The sequence below is a fragment of the Rhipicephalus sanguineus genome, chromosome 5, assembly GCF_013339695.2.
Source record: "Rhipicephalus sanguineus isolate Rsan-2018 chromosome 5, BIME_Rsan_1.4, whole genome shotgun sequence".
NCBI classification, from domain to species: Eukaryota; Metazoa; Arthropoda; class Arachnida; order Ixodida; family Ixodidae; genus Rhipicephalus; species Rhipicephalus sanguineus.
In genome coordinates this window covers 16,874,766-16,899,205 of record NC_051180.1, presented here as the reverse complement: position 1 = coordinate 16,899,205, position 24,440 = coordinate 16,874,766, and the positions used below count along the sequence as shown (strand labels likewise).

The window sequence follows — 24,440 nt, the reverse complement described above, 5'->3', positions numbered from 1 at the left end:
CAGAAAGTATACACACTAATGTATAATTTTAAACCTACATTCCCTGCTTCTTACGCTGATTCAGTATCATCGTATCATCGCTTCCGTTAAAAGCTGGGCTTGCATGCGTAGACATTCAGGCGGAGACTGCTGAGTTGAAAGAGCCGAGGCAAAAACAGAGAGTTCTCAAACATAACGCCCAAAGGAAGAGACTGGAGAGCAATTGTACCGCATCACCTTTATTTTGAAGTAGATTGTCATTTTGATTGATTATACTCTTGACAAGTGAGAGAAGAGGAAGGCACGGAGGTTAACTAGATGCTAGTATCTGGTATGCTACCCTGCCCTGGGGTAGGGGAAGAGCTAAGATGAAATACGTAAGAGGAAGTGTCGTGTTCTCACGACGCATGGCTGCCTAAGTTCGGGTCGATTCCCGAACAGCAGGTTTCTTTCGCAGCCTGCATAGGCTGACTGTAGCCGGGCGAGAACGGAGAGGCTTCGAGAATATGGGCGACGCGTGGTGCGTCCTCCGCAGAGGTTATGTAGTGAACCGGTGGGAAGCCGGTACCGTTGAAGCCACTCGCCTTGACCATTCCGTAGGCACCCACGTTGTCCACCACCAGCCACTCGTCGACGGAGACCTCGAAGAAGGGCACGCTCTCCTCGAGTACGTCCAGAGGGTGACACGTGGCTCCCCACAACGTCGTCAAGTGTGTGCGCGGACGGTCGTAGGGCGGCTGCGTGAGTTTACGTGCTCGTAAATTTAAGAAGTACAGTTGGGTCTGCCATTTGCCGCTACTAAATTTGTAACTGTCGCATTGCTGAAAGTCTCGATTATGATCTGAATAGATATGAGTTTGATCGGATGGCTCCATTGCTACATAGGTAGCTTCATGTATCAGAAGCGAAAAAACTGCCTTTTGATAACGCCTTACGCCCGGGGTCTCAAACACACGTCAGCTAGCGGGCCGCAGTCAGTGAAACTGTCTCCCTGTGGGCCGGGCAGTGACGAAGGTTGGAGCGGGGATGGGGAGAGGGAGATTAAATAAAATGTCAGCTAGCGTTGCCATTACAAGGAAGTTTTCCCCATATCTCATATATTGGTCATTTTTGAAGGGGATTTGATGTCGGGTTTTGGAGAAACATATCGATACTGGTCTCCATAATGACTGAAATCTGGACCCCGATTCTGAAAGACATATAGAATTCCACGGTTGCGTTTTAAATGCCGGCCGCATGGGGTGCTTCAAGAAAAAAATGCTCGAAACCAGTCACGTCTGTGTAACCCATGAACATATTTAGCAAGAAAAAAAATATGGGGCGAAGACGGTCGTGTGCCGACCAGGCCGCTAGCGAGATGTTCCTGGGCCGCATACGGCCCGCGAGCCATGTGTCTGGACCCCTGCATTGACCCGTTGACGCCTGCAGCGACGGCTCGCATAAAAATTCGCGCGTAAAATGACATCGATATTTCTCTTACGCCGAGCGGCTGGTAACCGATGTCCAGGAAGGGGTACATTTCTCGTGGAATGCAGTTCTCCTTACTTGCGTTCAGGTAGACATCATGGTGACGACAAAGGATACCTACATTGGAAACACATAAATCAGACAGTGAAAAGTTAACCAACAGTATTAAAATAGAAAAGAGAAAAAAGAAACACAGATGGGTGGGCTATCAAGGGCTATAAGAAAGGCAAGGATGTTAGCCTTAACACTAAAATACGTATGGTTACCGCCTTATTTTTTCCCGCGGTAATGCCTGAGTGCGAGTTGTAGACCCTAAGAAAATAGAAATAAGCTAGATTCTTCGGAGTTACGGTGCTGGCGTAGTGTCGTGTCTTGAGAGCCTCGTGGACTGCCATAATGATCATATGTGTCGGTCCCAAAGGAAAGATCAATCCTGAACATTCTTTCGATGAAAAGGTAATGAATCTAAACCTTTTTTATTTTGGCCATGCCATGCAGGCTGCCGGCTCAGTGTAGCGTAAATCAGTGCTGTATACCCAAAGAGCAAGCAAAGAGAAAAGGAGGCCGACCGCACATAAGATGGTTAGATGGCATTCGGTATGGATGAAAAAATCTCCGCAGCTTGGACGGAGTCGCGCAAGGCTGGGACAGAGCAGAACTGGTCGGCACTCGATTGGTCCTGGCTTGACTAAGCACACGTATATTGTGCTCGTTCTGTTAAACTGTGTCCCGTGTTCTTTGTAGTCTGTTCTTTGTAGCCTCTCCCTACTGCAAGCGCATCGCCAAGCCAAGCAGTACATTCACACACCGATGCGCGAAGTGTTCACGTGATCACGTTGTAAATCACGAGTATTGGTTAGGTATCGATCGGCTTCGATTGGGAATCGCTTGGCAATGACAGCACGAAACAGCTTAACTACCGTTTAGCATAATTAACCCAAATATGTTAATTAGGATAATTGATCTAGTTTGTGTAATCGAGGCTTGATCTCGATTAACTTGCATCCCAAGCCAACCTAGACTTAATTATGGCTTAATTAGCAATCGACTAATTAGATTATTTGGCCTAATTTGGATATTCTGGGCTTGGTCTCATTAGCCTGCACCCCAAGTCAACCTAGGCTTAATTGGCTAATTAGCCGATTTAGTATTAACTAGGTTCAGTCTTACTTAGTCTTAATTAGGCTTAGCTCCGCTCATCTTGCCGAGCTTGGCATCACTGGGCACACCAGAATCTCAACTCGGCTTAATTAAGAATAAGTCTAATTTGACTTAATTAGCTTACTTAAGCTTGGCTAATTAGGTATTACCATGCTCAACTAGGCTTAAGTAGGCTTGGCTATGATTGACTTGGGTTAACTAGGCACAGCTATGTTTAACTTGGCTTGACGTTGCCGCGCCGGCATGATGGTGACAATTTGTCTATATCGCGAACCGGACAAACGGCGGGCATAACAGCTCTGCTGTAAAGCTTCATTGTGGTCCTTTCGGGCGCGCCGGCCGCTCCCATGTTGGGACAGAAAGGCCGACCCTCTCCGCACCTTCGAAGGCCCGTAGTATAGTCCATAACTGTTCATCAAGGTTAGGGCTGCGTAGAACCGCATCCCAGCGTGAAGAAGTGTTGCTTTCATCGCCGCGTAACGCGGGACACCACCAGAGCTTATAATCTAAGTTCGCGAGGTCATTGCATGTATATAATAGGGTGCACATGCATTTTTTGTCTGAATTTCGAGGTAAATCCTATGAAGGAACAGGGGGGCCACAGGAAAATGTCTGTATGAGCTTTAAATAACTTGCATTAAACGTATGTAACTGGCGTTCACATAGTTATGGTGTCCTAAAGCCTGTTTCACATGCAGCGATTTTGCTCCAAGAGCGGAGCGGCTGCCGTCGCGGAAGCCCAAAAACAGGTTTTAAGGGCGACCAAAGGACGCTGCGATCTTGTTCGCTCGATTTGGAAAAATTCGCTCGCGGCAGCGCGTCTAGAGCGTCTGCCCAAGGTCAACCAATGGGGGAGCAGTGACGTGGGGGGCACGTGACTGTAGGGATGGAGACGAGAGCAGCCGCGCGCGCCGGGAGGAACTCGCTCCGACTCGGTTTCTAGCAGACGACATTTGCTGTAACGAGCTGGCAGTGTAGAAAACGCCGTTCTTTTCCTTTTGTTGTTCTTTACTGCGCTTCCATCAAAGCAGACAAATCGTTTGCACGTGCCATTTTGTTCTTTTGTATTTTTATCTAATCGTGACACCAACATAGGTCCGGACAGGGGGAACCTACGACACTCCGCACTTGTTCGCAGCAGATGTTTCAGTTTTTTTTTTTACTACTCTGGTGCAGCACGTTCGAATAGTTTACTGATTTCCTTTTCTTTTTTTTTTAGTGGTCACGTACCCCGAAGACGACAAATGCCGCCGCCTCTTTACTGCAGAATGTCAATAGGCAAAAAAAAAAAAAAAAAGAGACGAGCTCCTTCACAAACCCACAATGTCGTCGACTGGGCCGCTTGCATCCGGTTGCCGGCCCATACGGCGCACCAACGCCTTGCGGCATTAGAGAGCAAAAGCCACCGAAAGCCCTGTGAAAGCTTAAAACCCCAAAAACAAATTCTTTCTTTTGCTTTTCCATGGCCAAGTGTATGGGCGTGCAACATGACTTGCGTGGTAAAAAAAGAAAGCTGGAACAGAAATAAACGTGACTACTGAAGTTGTTTAATTGCACTCTGATACACTGCACATTTTCATTATTCAAAGTTTAGGCGCGTGAAAATCGATCACCGAAGTAGAAGGCTCGTGAAACTTGCAACCCAAGCGCGCCAAATCAAGCAAGCCCGGAGAAAGGAAACCCGCGGATAACGGGCGCTTCCCACAACCATCACTGCGCATCGCAGAGGCGCGCGCCGCGCAAAAGCGGTGCATGTGAAACGAAGCCGCGTCCGAGCGTCCTGCTGCCGCTCGATCGCTGCGGGCCCCGCCGCTCGGTCGCTCGCATGTGAAACAGGCTTAAGCCGGCGTCAGTAATTCTATGTTACTTCGAAATAAATTCTTCATATCTGTTCGTGTAAGCCTGTCTTCCTTAGTTTTGAAGAGCAGTACAGTCAGTAAGATGACACATACTACGTACATTATAGGGACAAACATCTCCGCCCCGAACACCATGTTTTCGAAAAAGATGAATTCCCGCCTAACCTGAAAAACATAGCCTTTAATTAACAATTGCAACCTGCTAGGTTTAGCGACGTACGCAGTTCTCCAGAGAACAGTGTCTTATTAACAATGTTTCATTTTGTAGTAGGCTTTGAGACATACACTATTATTAATGAAATTAGAAGCGTCATGCGTTTATGACTTATAAAAGGAGTTGCGCCCATTGGGACCTGTTTTTGTCTGACAACAACAATCAGCCATCCTGCGTAATGCTAAGATGTGCTAAGAAAGCTCTACTTCAAAAATTTATTTTCCAATAGTATTTCTTGTGCGCAGTTATATCTCAACGCTTGCGTCCGTTTCCATTCCTGTAGGAGGGAGATGGAAGTCGCTGGGATCCTTAGAACTGAAGACACTCGACTCCTCCCTTTATGGATAAATCCTGATTACTTCATCTGCATATGAACGTTCACCTCACTTTATTTGCCTTTCCTTAAATTATCGCACTGCATTCAACTGCATAACATCGCGGTAAAAATTCATTGGTATCATTACTCGATCATTAAAGCAAGAGGATAGGTTTGATCAATTCAACAGGTGGTTTGTTAGAGACATCGTACGGTAGAGAAATCCTGATTAATTTTGATTGTCCGCTTTCATCGAACGTGTAGTGAAGTGTTCAAGTGTTAAATTGCTGAAACTCAATAGTCTAACCCGTCAATGCATCACAAGGAAGGAACGAGCAAAAAACGTACCATGGATGCTAGTTTGCCGAGTCCGTTTGGCAACCACTTTGGCCACCAGAGTGTAGGGCGCCGTCACCATGTACTGGCCTGGTTCAGCTATGACCCTTATGCCGCTTGACTCGGGAAAGTGCAAGTCTAGCGCGCACCTCACGGCCCGGCATACCTGCGCAGTGAAGTTGCCGGCGCTTCGAAAGGCAAATGCCCGCTTTGTCTAGAGGCTTTTCGTTGCACTGGTGGTTTTGACGAACGTGTATGGCACGGTAAATTTTACCGCGATTCCGAGCATTATAAAATTAAGACAATGTCAAGACAACTGCTGCCTGCAACACTAGATTGAGTAAGATGCCTAATTCGTCCCTTATGTCAATTGGGGCGGGAGACCGCTATCACCATTCCAAGTGTAAAGCAAAGTGTCACTGCAGTTTTAATGGCGGAAAGGGTTGTATATGAAGATACTCAACCGCAACTGAAAGAGTTCTTATGAAAATCTTCAAAAAGTACAGCTGTTCACACACACACACACACACACACACACACACACACACACACACACACACACACACACACACACACACACACACACACACACACACACACACACACACACACACACACACACACACACACACACACAAACACACACACACACACACACACACACACACACACACACACACACACACACACACACACACACACACACACACACACACACACACACACACACACACACACACACACACACACACAGCGGAAAAACAAGTAGTAGATGCTTAATGCCACGTACACATATCATTTCCCGTCATCTGACACGGATTACGTGAGTGTCCCGCGTACTTTTGTCAAACTGTATGCAATGGGGGCTTTCTAATAAAATAATGAGAGGGTAAGTTTATTTCGCTTGAATTCAGTTAAATTTATCACTGAGGAATTACATGGTCGCATTGCTACTCCACTGTGCCCCAAACATGCAATGAGTGAACGCAACTTTCCTAAGCGCTGTTTACCTCCTCGAAGGATTCTCGCTTCCGGATGCCACCCGGAAATCCTCCGCCGATATCAAGCACATTCATCTCGATTCCAAATTTCTTAGCAACGTCAAAAACTTCTCGAGCTTGAGCGATTGCGTGCGCGAAAGTTTCCGGATTGTAATGAATCGCACCAACGTGAAATCTGCAAAAATAGAAGTTCGCGTTGTAGTGAAATCCAGCGACCACACTGTACAGAAGACCGTTGGTAATGAATGCTATTCTCTGCATAAAAACGACATGACAGCAGGTTCTATTGTCTTCGAAGTGCTTGTTATGCCCACAGCAAAAGCGAACTCTGTGTGTAGATAATTTATTCACCTGCTGCTCGTAATTTTTTTCTAATCTTTCGGACAATCTAGATTTATACACTAAGTTGACAAGAACACTTCCCAAAATTATGTCTCATTCGCACTCCTCACTTCCTTTAACTAGCCTCATTCCGAGCTATTTCTGCGTCGCCTTTGAAGGCAAGTTTTTTCTTTCTCCTCCGTTAGCGCCCATTCTATCACCATCATATACGTGACGAAAATACGTCACTAAAGTCTTGGTGGACCCCGGCATAAAACACTTTCGTGTTAAAAAAGAGTCACAGTTTTGCCGCAAGGCCGAAGCAATGAATTCGATAGCAACAAATTGGAATGTTATACGAAGTAACGCTAGTAGCTAACTTCTTTAGCATCCGACCTGGCGTAACTCAACAAAACGCTTGCGTAAGGAAACGAGGCCGCTGCAGCGAATGAAGCGCACTTCGTGCTGTCTATCGCTTCAACGCAAACTAAGTGGTGAAAAGATGTGGTGAAAAGATAACACGTACAAAGATATGAGCCGTCTGCTGATCTCTGTCAAGATAGGGCGCGCGACCGCGCTCGGCCACGCTCGGTCGTTCAAAGTCCGCAGTCCTTGTCTGAGTCATGCAGTCCCACGCCGCCACCTTCGGGACCCTCCACGGGCCTTTCGCGCAAGGGAAGACGGCCTGCGCATTTCCTCTCTGCTTGAGCCGCGGTCGTCGGCTGCCTTCTCACGCTTTCACTCGCACATAGGGCGTACGACATGCGGGGCCATGGCATTGCCCTTGTACTTTATACGGAACCTCGGGATGACGGCAAATGCGACGGCGAAAATGCGTCTGCCATGTCCATGTAAATGCTATCGCAATAAAAGATGCTTAAAAAGTTTAACAAACAATGCCTTGGATTAGGTTTGCTGGCACACCTTATATGGACACTGTAAAATGATGAGAAGCATCCTAGAAGTGCGGATTAGGCGATAAACGAGAACGAGGATATAGGAGAACTAATATCAACTCACGCAACGCCAACAACAGAATGGCCCAAATTTCTGGCTGTGAGGAGTAAAGGCGCGGCTTCGTCCGACGAACATCCATACTTTGCCGCCATCTTCCCTTCGATTACTCCTCCTTGAGCTTTAACCCTTAACAGTAGCCTGAAAAAAAAGTATCCAGAGCATGGTACTGCGGAAATGCTTAATTATCACCGAAAGCAAGCGATAGGTAGCCTTTAACTTCCCTGTCGACGATACTTTCGAAATGCTGTTATGTAGTGCCTTAGGCAACCGTGGCGCCGATAACGGCGGATTTGTTCGCAATTTAATTAAACAGGATGTCTTGCTTTCAAGTTACTCTTTTGCTAGAGTAAGCGTTAAGGAGATTTACACCAATGCTAATGAGGATGCGTAAATTTAATGTAGAATGCTAACAAAAGAGGCCCGGGCTTCGATTCAGTGTTCTTGATGCAAACTAATAGGAGCAATTTTCAACTCGTGCACCACGTGCTACCTTCGGCTAGCTTTTAGCTCGATTCTAACCTTAACCTTTCGTGCATCTTAAGAGGCTACCGCTGATAACCTGGAGTTCTTGTCCGAAATCTTCTCCAGTTCTTCGGCGCAGTCGAAGGTCATCATTGTTACCCCAGTGTTTTTGGCGAACTCAAGATGCGATGACTGCTTGGCTGGGTTGGCGTAAATTACACGAGAAGGGTCGATACCAGTGTTGACAACCGCCTCGATTTCCCACTGCCGAAGAGAGAGAGAGAGAGAGTAGGAAGGAAAACTGACGTTGTGAAAAGTAAAACAAGCCTCTATTTTGGCGTGACATTATTGGGCGCGAGGACATACCGTGGCGCCGCCATGCGGAGGCATCCCTGTGACGTGCAAGGTTGGATTGCTCCGCCAAGCCTCTCCCGCTCAGCCCGCAGCCGCTTTCGCGTCTGCTTTTTTATTATTATTGTTGCACTTCACTTTGACGAAGACAGTAAAATACTGCTGCGGCTTCGTCACTGACTGTACGAAATGCTAAATAACTGCTCAGAAAAAAAAAATGTTACGTTCCCCATAATGTCTTAGACAGCGCCCTGACTGCCGGCGTGGTCTGCTATAGCCACCGATATGGAAACCAGGGGGGCCGAGCCCGCTGCTTTTGTAAAAGGTAACGAATCGTTTTGCGTCGAATGGGCTTTAGCGCGTACTTTCGGCAAAGAAACATATTTTTGCTGAGAGATATGAGTGCAACCGTGCAACTTCATTCATTTAGGTTTGCTAATAAAAGCGGGCCGCGCTTGACATGACAAGGATGTCAGATTTACATTCCTGTTTAGTACACATAACCATGAAGCACGACGAAAGCGGTTTCTCCGATTTGTGGCAAGCAATCCAGCATGCTTAGAGATTCATGCAGCCGCAACCTTTCTCATATGATTGTAGGCAAAAACACCAGAGCCATATGCACGCGCGTTCCTCATTCAGTGTTGTAGCTATATAACATTTCACATGAGTTTGTCTGCGGCACGATTTTAATATCTATCTGTTGCTTCTCATTGAGCGAATTTTCTATGTCACACGGCGCATTTTCGACCGCCACCGAGCCACATCGGGATGAAAATTTTCGACGATTGACTCCGTTATCCAGCTTGCATAAAGAGGAGAATCGCGATCGAAAAACACGGTCCCGCTCGGGCTCGATTGCGATAGCAAATGCACTGTGTGCCAGCCAGACGTATTGCGCACTTCAGTGGCGATGCCGCAAGGTGTAACTTACCGTGGTCTAAATGACAATTTTATGTTGCATGCAGTGAAAATACCAGCGTCCAGTATTTATAAAGCTTAATTGAAAAGCAGTATGATCCTTCGCGGCTGCTGTTGGAAGGTGAATCAGGGTTTGAAGCTTTCCACGTTTTCGCCTGTAGCATAAAACAACATAGAGAAGAACAGGTGACACTGGCTATGTGCTCGTTTTACAGAAATAATCTATAAGCAAGGAACCCCATGAACTGAAGTCGAGAGTCTAACGAAACAGGTGAGGTCGGGAAAAGACACACGAGGACAATTAAAATGATCACGGGAGGGGGGGGGGGGAGTTACGTGGTGGAAGTTACGTCGGTGAGACAGGTAACTTTTAGCAAAAACTGAAGCAGCACATGTATGATGTAAGAAAGTTTTCATCGAACGCGCTGGCCGAACACGCAGAAGCAACTGGCCACAGAAATAGACTGGGACAAGATAATGGAAAGAGAAAAGAACTGGACTTCTCGGCTTTCTTGAATCTCCAGATAACGGCGCACTCGCTTAATCGTCATGACGGCAACTTTCCACACATGTCCGCATGTTGCCTAGGTCATATATTTTAAAACATACATAACCGGACTGTTTGCGCATTCATTTTTCACTGTGAAGAAGGCTCTCGTGCGGGAGCCGGGACGTCTTGCTTTTATGTGAATATTCGTGGTCGGTATCCATTTTAACACCATAGGCTTGAAATAGCCATAAAAAAGACAGGTGACAGCGGATATGCTCGTAAAAAGCAGGGTAGCGGTAAAAGTGAAAGCTCACGCCTGGCCCCTTCGCGTACGTAGTGCACCGGGGCACGGAGCAGAAAAGTACCATGCCGCCGATAACTTTTACTTCACTTTTCAGGACTGTGTAGTCTCTAGGGGTCCACACACAAGAAGTGAGAGCAAAACAACGCTGTTCAAAAGCGAGAACGCCACGAAATCCCGGTTAGAAACACCGCATTCAACCGTCCGCTTCCCTACGCCAGAGCGAGGCGAGGTCACGTGATCCAACCCTGCACGTCATAGCGATTGCAGCGCCCGCGTCTCCAGTGGTGGGCCTCGCGCCCAATAGTAACAGCAAAGTGTGTTCAACATTGTCATGTGACCTGCCGTAGTAGCTTAGCACGTGAGGCGCCGCGCTGCTAAGTTCGAGGGCGCGGGTTCGAATTCCGGCCACGGCGGCTGCATTTCGATGGGAAGCGAAATGCAAGAAACACCCGTGTGCTTATGTTTAGGTGCACGTTAAAGAACCCCAGGTGGTCGAAATTTAATCCGGAGTCCCCCACCACGGTGTGCCTCACAATCATATCGTTTTGGCACGTAAACCCAAAGCAATTATTATTTATTCTTTCATGTGAACTCGATGAAGAATGCGGCATCCAAGTTGTTAAGAACTTATCATTTTATTGGGTGGACTTGAGCCGAGCAAGGGAAGATACACTTACAGTACAATGAAAGCGGCTATATCAGTCGTCGGTCGTGGATCCACGTACCAGATCTATTCCTGGACTAATCACAGTAGATTCCGGCACAATCGCAAGCGATCCCGTACACGTTCGAGACTGCATACACCACCATTCACGTTGGGCAAGCAGTCTGGTCAGAACACTGGATAGCGTGTTAGAAGGTCCCGACAGTTCGGACCAGTAGCGTAGCCAGAAATTTTTTCGGGGGGGCGGGGGGAGGTGTGGGTTGAACCACACTTTGTGTTCGCACGTGCATATGTGTGTGTTTATATATCCACATGGATGGATGGATGAACAACTTTATTTTAGTCCGTCGGTGCGCGCGATTAGCGTGCAGCGGGCCGCTCCCACGTCGGGACAGAGAGGCCATGCAAACATGAAAATTTTCCGGAGGCGGGGAGGGGGGGGGGGATGTCGGACACAGCCAGGCGCAGCTTGCGTCGAGCGAGAACATGTGTAACAGCCACTGTAAAACGAGCACTAGAAACGAGGACGCAAGAGAGACAACTATTGTGTCCAAGTTTTTATTGCTCTATTTACAATGTCGTACAAACTCACCCAACAATCAACCCCTATGTGTAACAGTTAGCCGGTGGAACCCAGTCGCAGTGAAAAATATAAAGCGCGCTTTTCTATGGTGGTGGTGGTGGTGGTGGTGGTGATATTGCAGCAGGCGGGGTTAGCCTGGCCTGCATGGCCGGCAATTGTTCCGCCTGAGCATCTCCTGAATTGTAGGGGTATGTCACCAAGTGTTGAACAGCCCAGTGTCTCGCAGGAAGACCAACAAAATTCGTTGCACGCTCCTCCTCGTTGCCGCGGGCCCTTCAGGAAAAATGACGTCTTCAAATGTCCGGTGCCTAGGATAACCTTTTTGCAAGGTGCGGACCATCGCTGCTCTTTCCACATCAAACTGCGGGCAAAGCCAAATAAAATGCTCAATGTCCCCGATGTCACCGCAGAAGGCAAAACGGGGAAGCGTATCGCCCAGTCTTGAATGACCAAGCCGGGGTGTATGCGGAGCCGGTTCTTATGCGGTACAACAGCGTCGCTTGTTCACGAGAAAGTCCGTGGTTTACACATGCTTGGTGTGGAAACTTGTAGATCGCCTTGAAATGATTGCGTATCGCATCTTTGTTGTTCTGGTAAGTTTTGGGAGTTCTTACTTATGGAACAGATGTCCGCGCTTCGCATACAAGAGCATCAGCCTTTTCATTGCCTTCAGTGCCAACGTGGGATGGGATCCACTGAAACTTTATATTAAAGCTCTTGCCAATAAGGTGTTTTATTAGCGCCAGAGATTGCCTGGCGAACTTTTCTTGAGGTAGGCGCGTGTCGATATCTGCAGGTCATCAGTGCAGCCTATTTATTTGCGCATACGGTCTAGAGGAACAACGGCAACGTGGACAAGCAACAAACTGTCGGGAGGTAAACGTCGATTGCGTTCATCTATAACTATACTTCGTTCCGCTCTCTGTGCCGTACGTGCCAAGTCTCATAACCCACTAGAAAGCAATTTTAAATGCGAAGCATTTCTTAGCGAACTTCTGCGACTTTGAGCGTATCTATCTATCTATCTATCTATCTATCTATCTATCTATCTATCTATCTATCTATCTATCTATCTATCTATCTATCTATCTATCTATCTATCTATCTATCTATCTATCTATCTATCTATCTATCTATCTATCTATCTATCTATCTATCTATCTATCTATCTATCTATCTATCTATCTATCTATCTATCTATCTATCTATCTATCTATCTATCTAGCCGCCTACGACTTTGTGCTCTCCTGGCCGTTTCGTTAATCGGATGTATACCAAAATTGGTGTGTCATAACATGGCCTTATTACGAACATAAATGACAGGTCATATAATGAAAATCATGACACGCATGTCATGAACAGCATGATTTACATTCCACGGCCTTTGGGCTCCCTGGCCGTTCCGTTAATCGGATGTGTACCAAAATTGGTGTGTCATAACATGGCCTTATCACGAACATAAATGACAGGTCATATCATAAAAATCATGACACGCATGTCATGAACAGCATGATTTACATTCCACGGCCTTTGGGCTCTTGTGGCCGTTCCGTTAATTTCATACATACCAAAATTGGTACGGCGTGACAAGAGTTCATGACGAACATAATGACAGGCCCTAACATGCAAATCATGACGCGCATGTCATGTGCAGCATGATTTACATGACATGGTCTCGGGGCGCTCGCGGCCGTTTAAATGAAGGGATACATACGAAAACTGGTATGACGAGACATTTCTGTATGACGAACATAACTGACACGTGGTAACACGAAAATCATGATAAGCATGTCGTGTATGACATGATTTACATGCCACGCTCATGGCGCACTCGCGGCCGTTTCGCTAGATTGATATACACCAAAATTGGTACTGTGCGATGTGACTTTATTAAGAACATGAATAACAGGTGGTAGCATGAAAACCATGACATCCATGACATGTATGTCATGATTTACATGCCTCGCTCATGGTGCATTCGCGTCCGTTTCGCTTGCGTGATATACACCAAAATTGGTGTTACGCGACACGACAGTATGACGAACGTAAGTGAGCCGTGGTAGCATGAAAATCATGACATGCAAGTCATGTACGACCTGATTTACATACCACGCTCATGATGCGCTAGCGGCAGTTTCAGTAGATTGGTATACACCAAAATTGGTATTGCGCGATGTGACTGTATAACATGAATGACAGTTGGTAAGATGAAAACCATGACATGCATGTCATGTATGTCATGACTTAATTGCCACGCTCATGATGCATTCGCGGCCGCTTCGCTATAGCTCGATGTGCACCAAAATTGGTATTGCGCGAAGCGACTGTATGAAGAAGGTAAATGAGACGTGGTAACATGAAAATCATGACATGCATGACATGCACGACATGATTTACATGTCATGCTCATGACGCACTCGTGCCGTTTCGCTTGCTTGACATACACCAAAATTGATATTGCGCGACGCGACTGCATGACGAACGTAAATGAGAGGTGGTAACATGGAAATCATGACATGCAGGTATGTATGTCATGAATTACATGCCGCGCTCATTGTGCATTTCCGGCCGTTTCGCTAGCTTGGTATACACCAAAATTGGTATTGCGCGACGCCACTGTATGGCGAACGTAAATGAAAGGAGGTAACATGATGATCATGACATGCATGAAATGTACGACATGATTTACATGCCATGCTCATGGCGCACTCGCGTCCGTTTCGCTAGATTGATATGCACCAAAATTGGTATTGCGCGATGTGACTGTATGAAGAACATGAATAACAGGTGATAACATGAAAAACCATAATATTCATATCATGTATGGCATGATTTACATGCTCTACTCATGGTGTACTCGCGGCCACTTCGCTCGTTTGATATACACCAAAATTGGTATTGTGCGATCTGACTGTATGACGAAGATAAATGACAGGTCCTAACATGCGAATTATGTTATGCATGTCATGTACGGTATGATTTACACGACACTGTCATGGTGCGCTTCCGGCCGTTTTGTTAACGTGAGATATACTAAAATTGGTATGGCATGACACCAGTGCGTGATGAACATAAACGACAGGTCATGCATTTATATACCAGAATATGCGTTTCATTTGCATGGTGTACACTAGATTGTGCATGCATGCGTGCATGGCAAACATGCGATATATGTTGGACTAGATGCCATGGCATGAATGATTTCATTTGGCTCAAAGACAAACAGGGTGATGTATGCAGCTCTTTGCTGGCTGCTTCGCATTACATCGATTCCCAAAGTGCGTGGGATCTGCCGAATTTTTTAAAAATAAGCAGATATCTACAATTTATTAGAAGAGACATGACCTGTGAAAGGTTTTGTGTGTGGATATACTTAGCTGCGTTACGTATGCACATGTGTGCGCATGCGCAAACTCGTGATCATATACCCCCACCTTCCACGCCGCCGGTGAGGTCACCCATGCCTGACACCAGAGCATATTCTCGCGACGCTTATGCTCCCACATTGCACCGTAATAAAATAGTGCTACCTGACGACTCACTTAGTTTAAAAAGTAGCCCTTCACTCAAGTGGTTTTCTTCTCACCTTATTTGAACAATCGAAGTTCACTCCTTCGCAGGCCAGAGTCTGCACGACGACGGGATCTGTGCAAACCTTAATTGCTAAAATAAAAAAAGAAGAGATAATGACGTGAAAAGTATTACATAACTTCACAAACATGATATCGTTTTTTTTAATACCGTTCTTATGAGTTTACGCTTTATTTTTTTTAACCCTAAGTTTTATACGTCAATATGGAGAGAGATCCTTGGTCATGAATTTTTATTTAATTTTATGGCTTTTATAGTTGGGGAGCATCGTGGCATCGCCGTTGTTGTTGTTGTCAGTTGTTGTCGTTATTATTATTATTATTATTATTATTATTATTATTATTATTATTATTATTATTATTATTATTATTATTATTATTATTATTATTATTATTATTTCATTCAGTTAACGACTGTCGCTTGCTACAGTCAGACTTGCGCTCTTTTTCCGAATGGTGCAACGGTAATAACCTTTCTCTGAATACCTCGAAGACAAAATTCATGTCTATCACTCGCAAAACATCTAGCGTGTCATTTCAATACTCTGTCAATTCTGTGTCGTTATGCAAGGTTTATGAAATCAGTGATCTTGGTGTGGTTGTTGACAGCGCGTTAAACTTTTTTTCTCACGTTAAGCGTGCTGCTATGCGGGGCCTTCGTTCTCTCGGATGTGTTTGTAGAATATCTCGAGAATTCAGGTCTCCCATGGCCCTACACAAATTTTACACGGCAATATGTCTTCCGCAACTTGAGTATGCGTCCGTGATATGGAATGGCATTGCTCAATCCAGCGGTAACACCATTGAACGAGTCCAGAAAAAATTCCTCAGCATATATAACCATCGCTTTGCTAAAAATGACTCTGGATCTCGTTCAAATACTGCTGAATTATTATCACTGCCATCACTTCACTGCCGACGAAATCGCTCTGATCTCTTATTTCTTTACAAGCTAGTCCGCGGTATCGTATCCTGCCCTGTACTTCTCAATTGTGTAAATTTTCGAATTCCGCGTAAGTTAACCAGAGAGAACAGACCATTTCATGTACCCGCCTGCTTCTTCCAACACTCTACCGTTCACAGAATACAAAGTCTCTATAATGTTAATTTCCTTGATCTTGACGTTTTTCATAGCCCACAATCATTGTTTTTATCCGAGCTTTGCACTGTTTTGACATAGTGTGGCACAATGTACAGTCTTCCCTTCTCAGTCTTTCCACATAGTTGTATATATGCAATCTAATTTTTTATTCCCCGTCAATATTTCTCGTGTTGTCTTATTTTACTCCTCCCTTTTGCTTGGCACTGAGAATCCGTGTCATCTGTTCCAGCTCGGTGTTCTATATATACCCACATTTATCTCAGTATAGCTGTAACTGTGGACAATATGATCCAAGGAACTAAACCTTAAATGCGATCGTGTAGTTACTTCAAAGCACATTTTTGCTACTGTTTCAGTCAAGCTTTCTATCTCAATGTCCTAAGACGCTTGTGAACATAAAAAATAGCTCGTACATTTGGCAGAACAATACATCACCGAAATAAGGAATAACGCGGGGCAGTTGCTGCCGCCAGAGGCGCACTCTGTTCTTCAGTTCACGCAGGTCGCACACGTAGAAGGCGTTGTCTTCTTTCTGCGAGATGGGGTTATTAAATTCTAATGGGCACGTGTTTAACAGTCGAAGGCCTGTAAATTCTAATGGGCACGTGTTTATACAGTCGAAGGCCTGTATAACAGAATGCTCGGGACCTTTACAGCATACTTCGCGGTTCAAGTAACTTCATTGTAAAGGTCGCGCTACGTTACGCACGAAATAGAGACGAAATGTTCGACATATATAAGCAATGTGAATTGCAGGCGCAAGTAAAAAAAACGACGTTTCGACCGGGTACTGGTCTTTTTCAAGAGTTTATATATATATATATATATATATATATATATATATATATATATATATATATATATATATATATATATATATATATATATATATATATATATATATATATATATATATATATATATATATATATATATATATCCACACGAGGCTACAGTAGTTGGGAGTGCTTGACCCGAAGCGCCCCCTCTTATACCAACAGGGACGAACTATCGGACGCGTACGTAGAACGTGGCAGATGCTGTGTCGCGTACTCAATAAACATCTAGCTCTAATAAATAAACACAGGCCAGCCGTAAGCCCGAGCCTAGAGAAATCGATGCGTCAAGAGAAAGTACGCAGAGGTACATACCTGAGTTTGCACCACCTTCATGGCAACTTCATCAGGTGTGCCGCCCATATGCACAAATTGCGCGTAGCTTGGTTTGGTCACCTGTGAGCTAGGAACGAGCGCAGTCGGATAACTTTCATGTACAGAACATACACACACAAACACACACACACACACACACACACACACACACACACACACACACACACACACACACACACACACACACACACACACACACACACACACACACACACACACACACACACACACTTCTTTTGCTATGTTTGTGTAACTGGTCCGTTGCACGTGTGATCGCTGTCTTGCGCTGGCCGCGCCAGAATGTCTGGGAACATTCCAGATTGTACTAGATCATTTTGTCAAGATTGCACACATGACGCGAGTAGTCCAGATTATTCCAGAGCTCGCGCAACCACCAGTGATAAGGCTGGAAAGTTTGATGCATGATGTATAAAAGACGGCGCATCCCAACAATGATCAGTTTATCGACGGTCGACGCTCTGTTCGCCGCTATCAGTGTACAGTGTGTATTGCTGTAGTTTGACTCTAAGTTTCCCGGCCACAAGTTAGGCCAAATAAAGATTTCCATATTGGACACGCCGACTGTTGCCTTCATCGACGACACGACTCCGTGACAATATATATATATATATATATATATATATATATATATATATATATATATATATATATATATATATATATATATATATATATATATATATATATATATATCCGCGACTACATTTATTTGCATTGCCTAAATCATGCCCGTAGCCAGGAATCTTTTTCGGGGAAGGGGGGGGGGGCATTTGCTGAAAGCATTGACTATTTGAAAAAAACGCCTATTTTCATGATTTATTTTCTATAAAACACCATGTGTCGTCAAAATTCCGGGGGGGGGGGAGGCCCCGGCCCCCTGCCCTCCCCCCCTGGCTATGGGCCTGGCCTAAATACTCGTCAGTATGTACACTAAGACAAAAAAAGTCTCTTTCTTTTTGTGAGTACTGATTAGCTACGCATATATGACTCTCTTGAAAGGGACACGGGAACTCTCTTTGGAGATCACTATACTCTCGTCGGAGAGCCGTTCGCCCAAAAGAGAGTTAACGCGTCTTTTTAAAAAGAATCGCATACGTGTCAAGTCAGGACTTACCAGAAAGTGTCACACATACTCTTATTTTATAATGTAGTTCGATAAGCAAAATTATTTTTCAGGGCAAATCCGCTATTAAAACAAAAATATCGGCTTACGACATGCAGGTTGCAACACATGTATGCTTGTGGCGCTCGAATAGCTTATGGAATCACACCTCTATAGCTTGTGGTTGTACGTATGTACGTTACCGGAGCTTTATGCATGCAATAAGTAATCGCAAGTGGATGACGCGAGCACGTCCTCAAGATATCGCAGGCTTATAGGCCACCGCGTACTAAACGGTATTTCGTAACCAGTTATACGCCTACATTGTTGCACATAAGCATAACGACCATGAGATACTATCAAAATTGAACAACGACGCGTGACTTAATTGATTACCTGACTGAAACTTGGTGCTGCTGCATTAGAAAACCAAATTTTCACTATTTATTTTCAAGAGGACACGGATGGTGGTAAGATGAGTCCTCGCAGGGTCACATACATGCACCTATAGGAGCACCTCACGCCAACATATGCATGAACACAATGTCCAGCCTGCGAACAGCAAAGGCTGTTGGTGTCGCCACGATACCGTAGACTGCTACTTAGTAGCGCAATTGAAAGTCAACCTTTAAATGTTTACAATGAACATGGTTGTACCGTTAATCTCATGTGGCCGCACGCATAATTTTTGACCAAAAGCTCTCACTCCTGGGGACCCGCCACTGTGGTCTAGTGGTTACGGTGCTCGATTGCTGACCCGAAGGTCACGGGATTGAATCCCGGCCGCAGAGGCCGCATTTCGACGGAGTCCAGATACTAGAGGCCCGTGAACTTAGATTTAGGTGCACGTAAAGAACACCTTAAAAATTTCCGGAGCCCTCCACTACGGCGTCCCTCATAATCATATCGTGGTTTTGGGGTGTAAAACGTTAACAATTATAATCCTACTCTTGGATTTACTTTGCTAGCATTAAGATGCGAGTGCCGGCTTACCGCTGCGATGATTGCGGTATCTTGGATGTACACATAGTCGCTATACATGAGAAGCGGCCTGCTACTTTACGTTGCTCATTCAGTGGAGCACTGCAGCTAGTGAGAGGATCAAATTATGGAAAAGTGAGCACTTGGGCCGCTACAAAATTTAAGTGTGTCACGCATGTGTCACACATACTAAACAAATCGGATTCGCAATGATGCCTCGCGCGAAACTTTCCCTTCCTGAGATAATATGAGGTTCGATTCACGAAGCTAAAATAAAAAATACAATATGTATGTAATCCTTTTTGTGTTTGTGCGCGCGCGTGCATGGGTGCGTGCGTGTGTGCGTATATGTGTGCGTGCGCATGTGTGCATGTGTGCGTGAATGTGCACGTGCACTGGTAAGTAGGCTACCGTTGGCTGGTCGCCTTCGCTAATTGTATGTCCTCACTCAAGATTGCCTGGAATTCTTTCTCGAGAAATATTCTAGTGATGGACGCTTTTGCGAATACGAGCTTAGAAACTTTGTCGCTTGAACAGAAAGCTTTTTAGCATTGATGCAAGCAGTATAGGTAACTTGTGAATACGTTTGTGAAAAATTGTAAAAAAAAATGCTATACAAATTATACACGAATGATATTTCCTGTGTTTTGCCACAGCTGCTAACGTGGAACTTTAATACAGAGCTTAAAATACACCATGCAAATCATATGTGCATCTACAAATGAATAAGTTCGACTGCCTTGAAACAATATGGACGCAGGAATATCACAGCGGCAAATGGCAACCGGTGGCTGGCACTCGATAGGTTAATGCCCTTTATAATGAGTGTTCCTGTATAAACCGCAAATAATTAAAAAAAATAAAATACAGGAGCGAGCGCCATTCACTTCCGGTTTCAATATGACAGCCGTTTCCTTTTTCTTTTCTTTTTTTGTTTCTCTTTCTGTGTCGCCTGGCACAGCAGGTGGTGAAACTGCAGTATGTTTCGGTTCCTTTTTTTTTTCGCTGACGATTACTTTTCTTCTCTAATTCGCTTTGTGAAGCAAAATATAGCGTAGGACAACGAGGTATTTCAGAGTATGCCATACAGTTTTACGCGATGTGTTACTTTTAGGCTTGAAATAATTAAGCGATGCGTGCCAATTATCAGGAACTAGTACGACCATTATAGAACTTCAGCGGACTCAGTGGAAGCACTACATCAGGCTGAATATACCGTGGAACGGTCACGACAGTATGACGGTGGCTCTACAACTATGACGGCGAAGAAATGGCGTAATGCATGATGACAATCGAGTATGATTGTGAAGGGGACATTGAAGAAATGATCACAGCGGCAAGAAGACAATGAAATACCAACAGCACGACAACGACAGCCTTTAGATGATACGTATTTGGGTCCTATGCGGTCACGTTCCCGCCCACTTTCAGCACCATGGCAACCAATCTGACATCGTAGATATCGTCACCGAATTGCGTGAAGCGGGGTCTAAAATATCACACACATGCGATACTTCACATGCATATTATTTCGAACATGTACGTAAAGAACCAGCATCAAATGGAGAGAGAGCGCCATGGATTCGGTAAAACGCATGAGGTAAAACGCATCGTCAGCTAAGACTGCTGACGATGGTCGCTGGTCACTCGTCAGGTAATAGAAGAGCATCGGTTATAGAACTGAACTTCTGCTTAACGCATTCGATGAAGTAAAACACATGTAGTTCTCTTTCTCTCTGACACACACACACACACACACACACACACACACACACACACACACACACACACACACACACACACACACACACACACACACACACACACACACACACACACACACACACACACACACACACACACACACACACACACACACACACACACACACACACACACACACACACACACACACACACACACACACACACACACACACACACACACACACACACACACACACACACAAGCCCGAGGACTGTGTAGAAAATATGATTGTTCAAGTCAGACGGAGCACTGGAACTGTCGTGATTGCCAAATGTATTGTTCCAGTGTTTATTGTCTGCCTCAAAAAGCATTTCTAAAATTGAGCCATCAGAAAGAGAGTGACGTCGGCCGATTATTGCGCATACCTGGTGAGGCGACCACCGTGCAAAGCAAAAGATGTAGCTAAAATAAGAGCGAAAGAAAAGCGTGAACAGGAAACGACCGATCGTTTTTGCAGTCGTGCGTCCGTTCGTTGACTTTCCCAGCGCCGTTGTGCTGAAAACAAAACGGACATGGCGAAGAAGCACGCGCTGCATGGAAGCAGGAGACAGTTCCGGCAAGAAAAGCTGCTGACCAAGAGCGCTCTGCCGACAAGCTCCGGCGAGCGCTTTCACGTCGATTCGCCAAAATCACGACGATGCGGCCCGGAGCGCCAGTAAAAAAGGAAGGTGGTGGTGAGAGAGACGGGGAGCAGGGAAGCTAAGAACGCGCATGATTTTCCATGGGCGATGGGCTCCTCGTTCAAGCGAGTAGGCGTGGCCCAATTTGGGGCTTCGAAGCGAGAGCCCCGCTGGCCACGACAGCGGCGAGTGGGGAGGACCCTTTTCGGGGACCCCCCAACGAAATACACAGCCCGGGCCACCCCGAAGGGAACGGCCTTGAACATCTCATGGCACGCTGCCGCTCGAGATGTGCCCCAGAGTGAAAGACGATGAGCATCAACGTCAGAGGCCTGCTATCGACGTCTCACGACCACTTTCTACGTCGGGTAAACCACGTAGTCGAAAGTTACTCGTTGGAAGCACCGCATGACATGCAGTACATAAGCAGATAGATATACGAAAGACGAAAGGCAGGGATATTACCAACAATAAATGCCTAATTGGTCAATCTGTGCAGAAAGAAAGGGACATTGTGGAACGAACGAGGAGACATGAAACTGAGATGTGGGTTCCGTGTTTCCCGTTTAAAATATCAGCTGGGACAGTTACACAATGTTGCCACTGTGCGTATGAACACGCGATTATGGTTCTGGCCATGATAGCAATACTATATTAAGTCCAAAAATTCAAAGAAGCAAGCAGGCGCTCTCCTGCTACATATATAGGTTGTTTCTTGAAAACGCAGAACGGCAGAGCACTGTTTACTACTCTCTGACAAGTGCTCCTCAACGGGTATTTGATCCGTCTTTTGCCTATGCGCTTTTGTACAAGAAGACAAAAATGAACAACCACTCTAGCTGAACAAGTCGGAATGAAGAGCTATATATTTATGATGCAAGCACGCATTTACCGTGAGCATTCTGCTTAAGCCACATATGTTCCTTATGACTGACTTCTCCGCATTAAAAAGAAAAGGATAGCCTCTGTCTTCGTTGTACTTATAATGCGCCGTTAACATACAATGAGGCGCTTGTTCCAAAACCTGTGAAAACTTCAACCATATTGCTGAAGCTAAGCAGTTCATAGTACTCACCGTCACTAGCTAACTTTGCAAGTGCAAGTCGTGTTTCTGGATGCTTTAACTTTATTAATCGGCACACAACTACAATTGCAACATATCCTTTTCTTTGCCGACGTTTATGAGACTCTGTATGACTGATCTTGCTTATCTTTTCTCTATCGACGTGTTGGTTATTACTAACGTTGTTGTTGACGTGGGAACATTGCTGTTGTGAATGGACATTTTGATGCGTAGATATTGCAATAATTTATTGTTATTGACAACTTCATGATGCAAATTATTGTGTAAGAGAAGAGTAGTAGCCGGAGCCATACCTACGCACCAACTTCTCCTTAAACACAACAATAAAAAAAGTTTTCCCGAAAATATCCCAGTAGAGGGTTAGCTTATGAAGTCGGTTTTAACGTTACAACGTGGTTTCTGGATCTCAAGCGAACACGTGCATGTTTCAGATGTTTCAGATTTATGCAAGAAGGGTTTCTCATTACAGGTTCCTTCTGAGGCTTCAAACAAGGACAAAGCAGGTCGTCTGCAAAATCATGAGCTACGTTTGTAACCTACACAATCGCTTTTATTTATTTATTTATTTATTTATTTATTTATTTATTTATTTATTTATTTATTTATTTATTTATTTATTTATTTATTTCTGATCACCTTCCATTTAGAAGAGAGCCCGTCCATGCAGAGAGACGCAGCAGACGCTTCGCATTTCACGCACTGTTGACCGCCCGAGCAATACCTCTAACAATTACCACGCTCGTTTTGCCACGGCAGGGGTCTCGATGTTCACGAACGGACCGTTGAAACCCGCGGAAGCGCGCCTCGAACAAACAACTATGCGTGTGCTTGCGGTCAAGCGAGCACGCCACGAACACCGTCGCGCAATTGCAGCAGCGCGGGGCGCCTCGGGAGCACACCTCTGTGACGAGACGAAACAGTCGCGAACGGGAGCAGGTTAATTGCGGACTGCTTATATAGCAACGGCGTCGGCCTCGTAGTAGCGCGCGTGTTTTGCATTCGAAAGGAAGCGCGGAGGAAACGAAGAACGGGAGCTCGTTGAACGACGTTGAGCGAGTCGTCAGCGCGAAGACGACGCTTTTGTGCGCGCAGTGCATGCATCTTGCGCGCACGTGCATCGGAGTGACGCCGACGAGCGTATGTACGAGGTGGTCGTTTTAATTGGCCCTCGAGATTGCTAGACACGGGCGCTTATGCTCGATGCAACCGGGCGATGACCGCGGCCAGATGGGGCTGCGGTCATCGAGATCGCAGGCGCCTCCACCGTCTAATATAGTCAGCTCATCTCTCATTATTTTCTTTCTTACCTTGCGGTCCCCCGTTACCCCTTCTCAAGTGCAGGGTAGTACACCGGATATTTATCTTCTGGTGAACTTTCCTGCCTTTCACTTAACCTTTATCTCTCTCTCTCTCTCTCTCTCTCTCTCTCTCTATATATATATATATATATATATATATATACATATATATATATATATATATATATATATATATATATATATATATATATATATATATATATATATATATATATATATATATATATATATATATA

At 45.2% G+C, this 24,440-nt stretch overlaps 1 protein-coding gene across 1 annotated transcript; it reads right to left on the bottom strand.

Moving 5' to 3' along the window:
* Positions 1-221: 221 nt before the first annotated feature.
* On the bottom strand, positions 222-17,363 carry LOC119392770 (ornithine decarboxylase). Its single transcript, XM_037659727.2, has 9 exons — positions 17,290-17,363; positions 16,574-16,670; positions 15,033-15,109; positions 8,231-8,397; positions 7,675-7,809; positions 6,343-6,508; positions 5,345-5,498; positions 1,460-1,563; positions 222-716 (listed from the first exon to the last, which is right to left on the bottom strand). The coding sequence occupies exons 1-9, from the start codon at positions 17,335-17,337 to the stop codon at positions 378-380; spliced, it is 1,287 nt and encodes a 428-aa protein (XP_037515655.1). The 5' UTR covers positions 17,338-17,363; the 3' UTR covers positions 222-377.
* Positions 17,364-24,440: the final 7,077 nt, after the last annotated feature.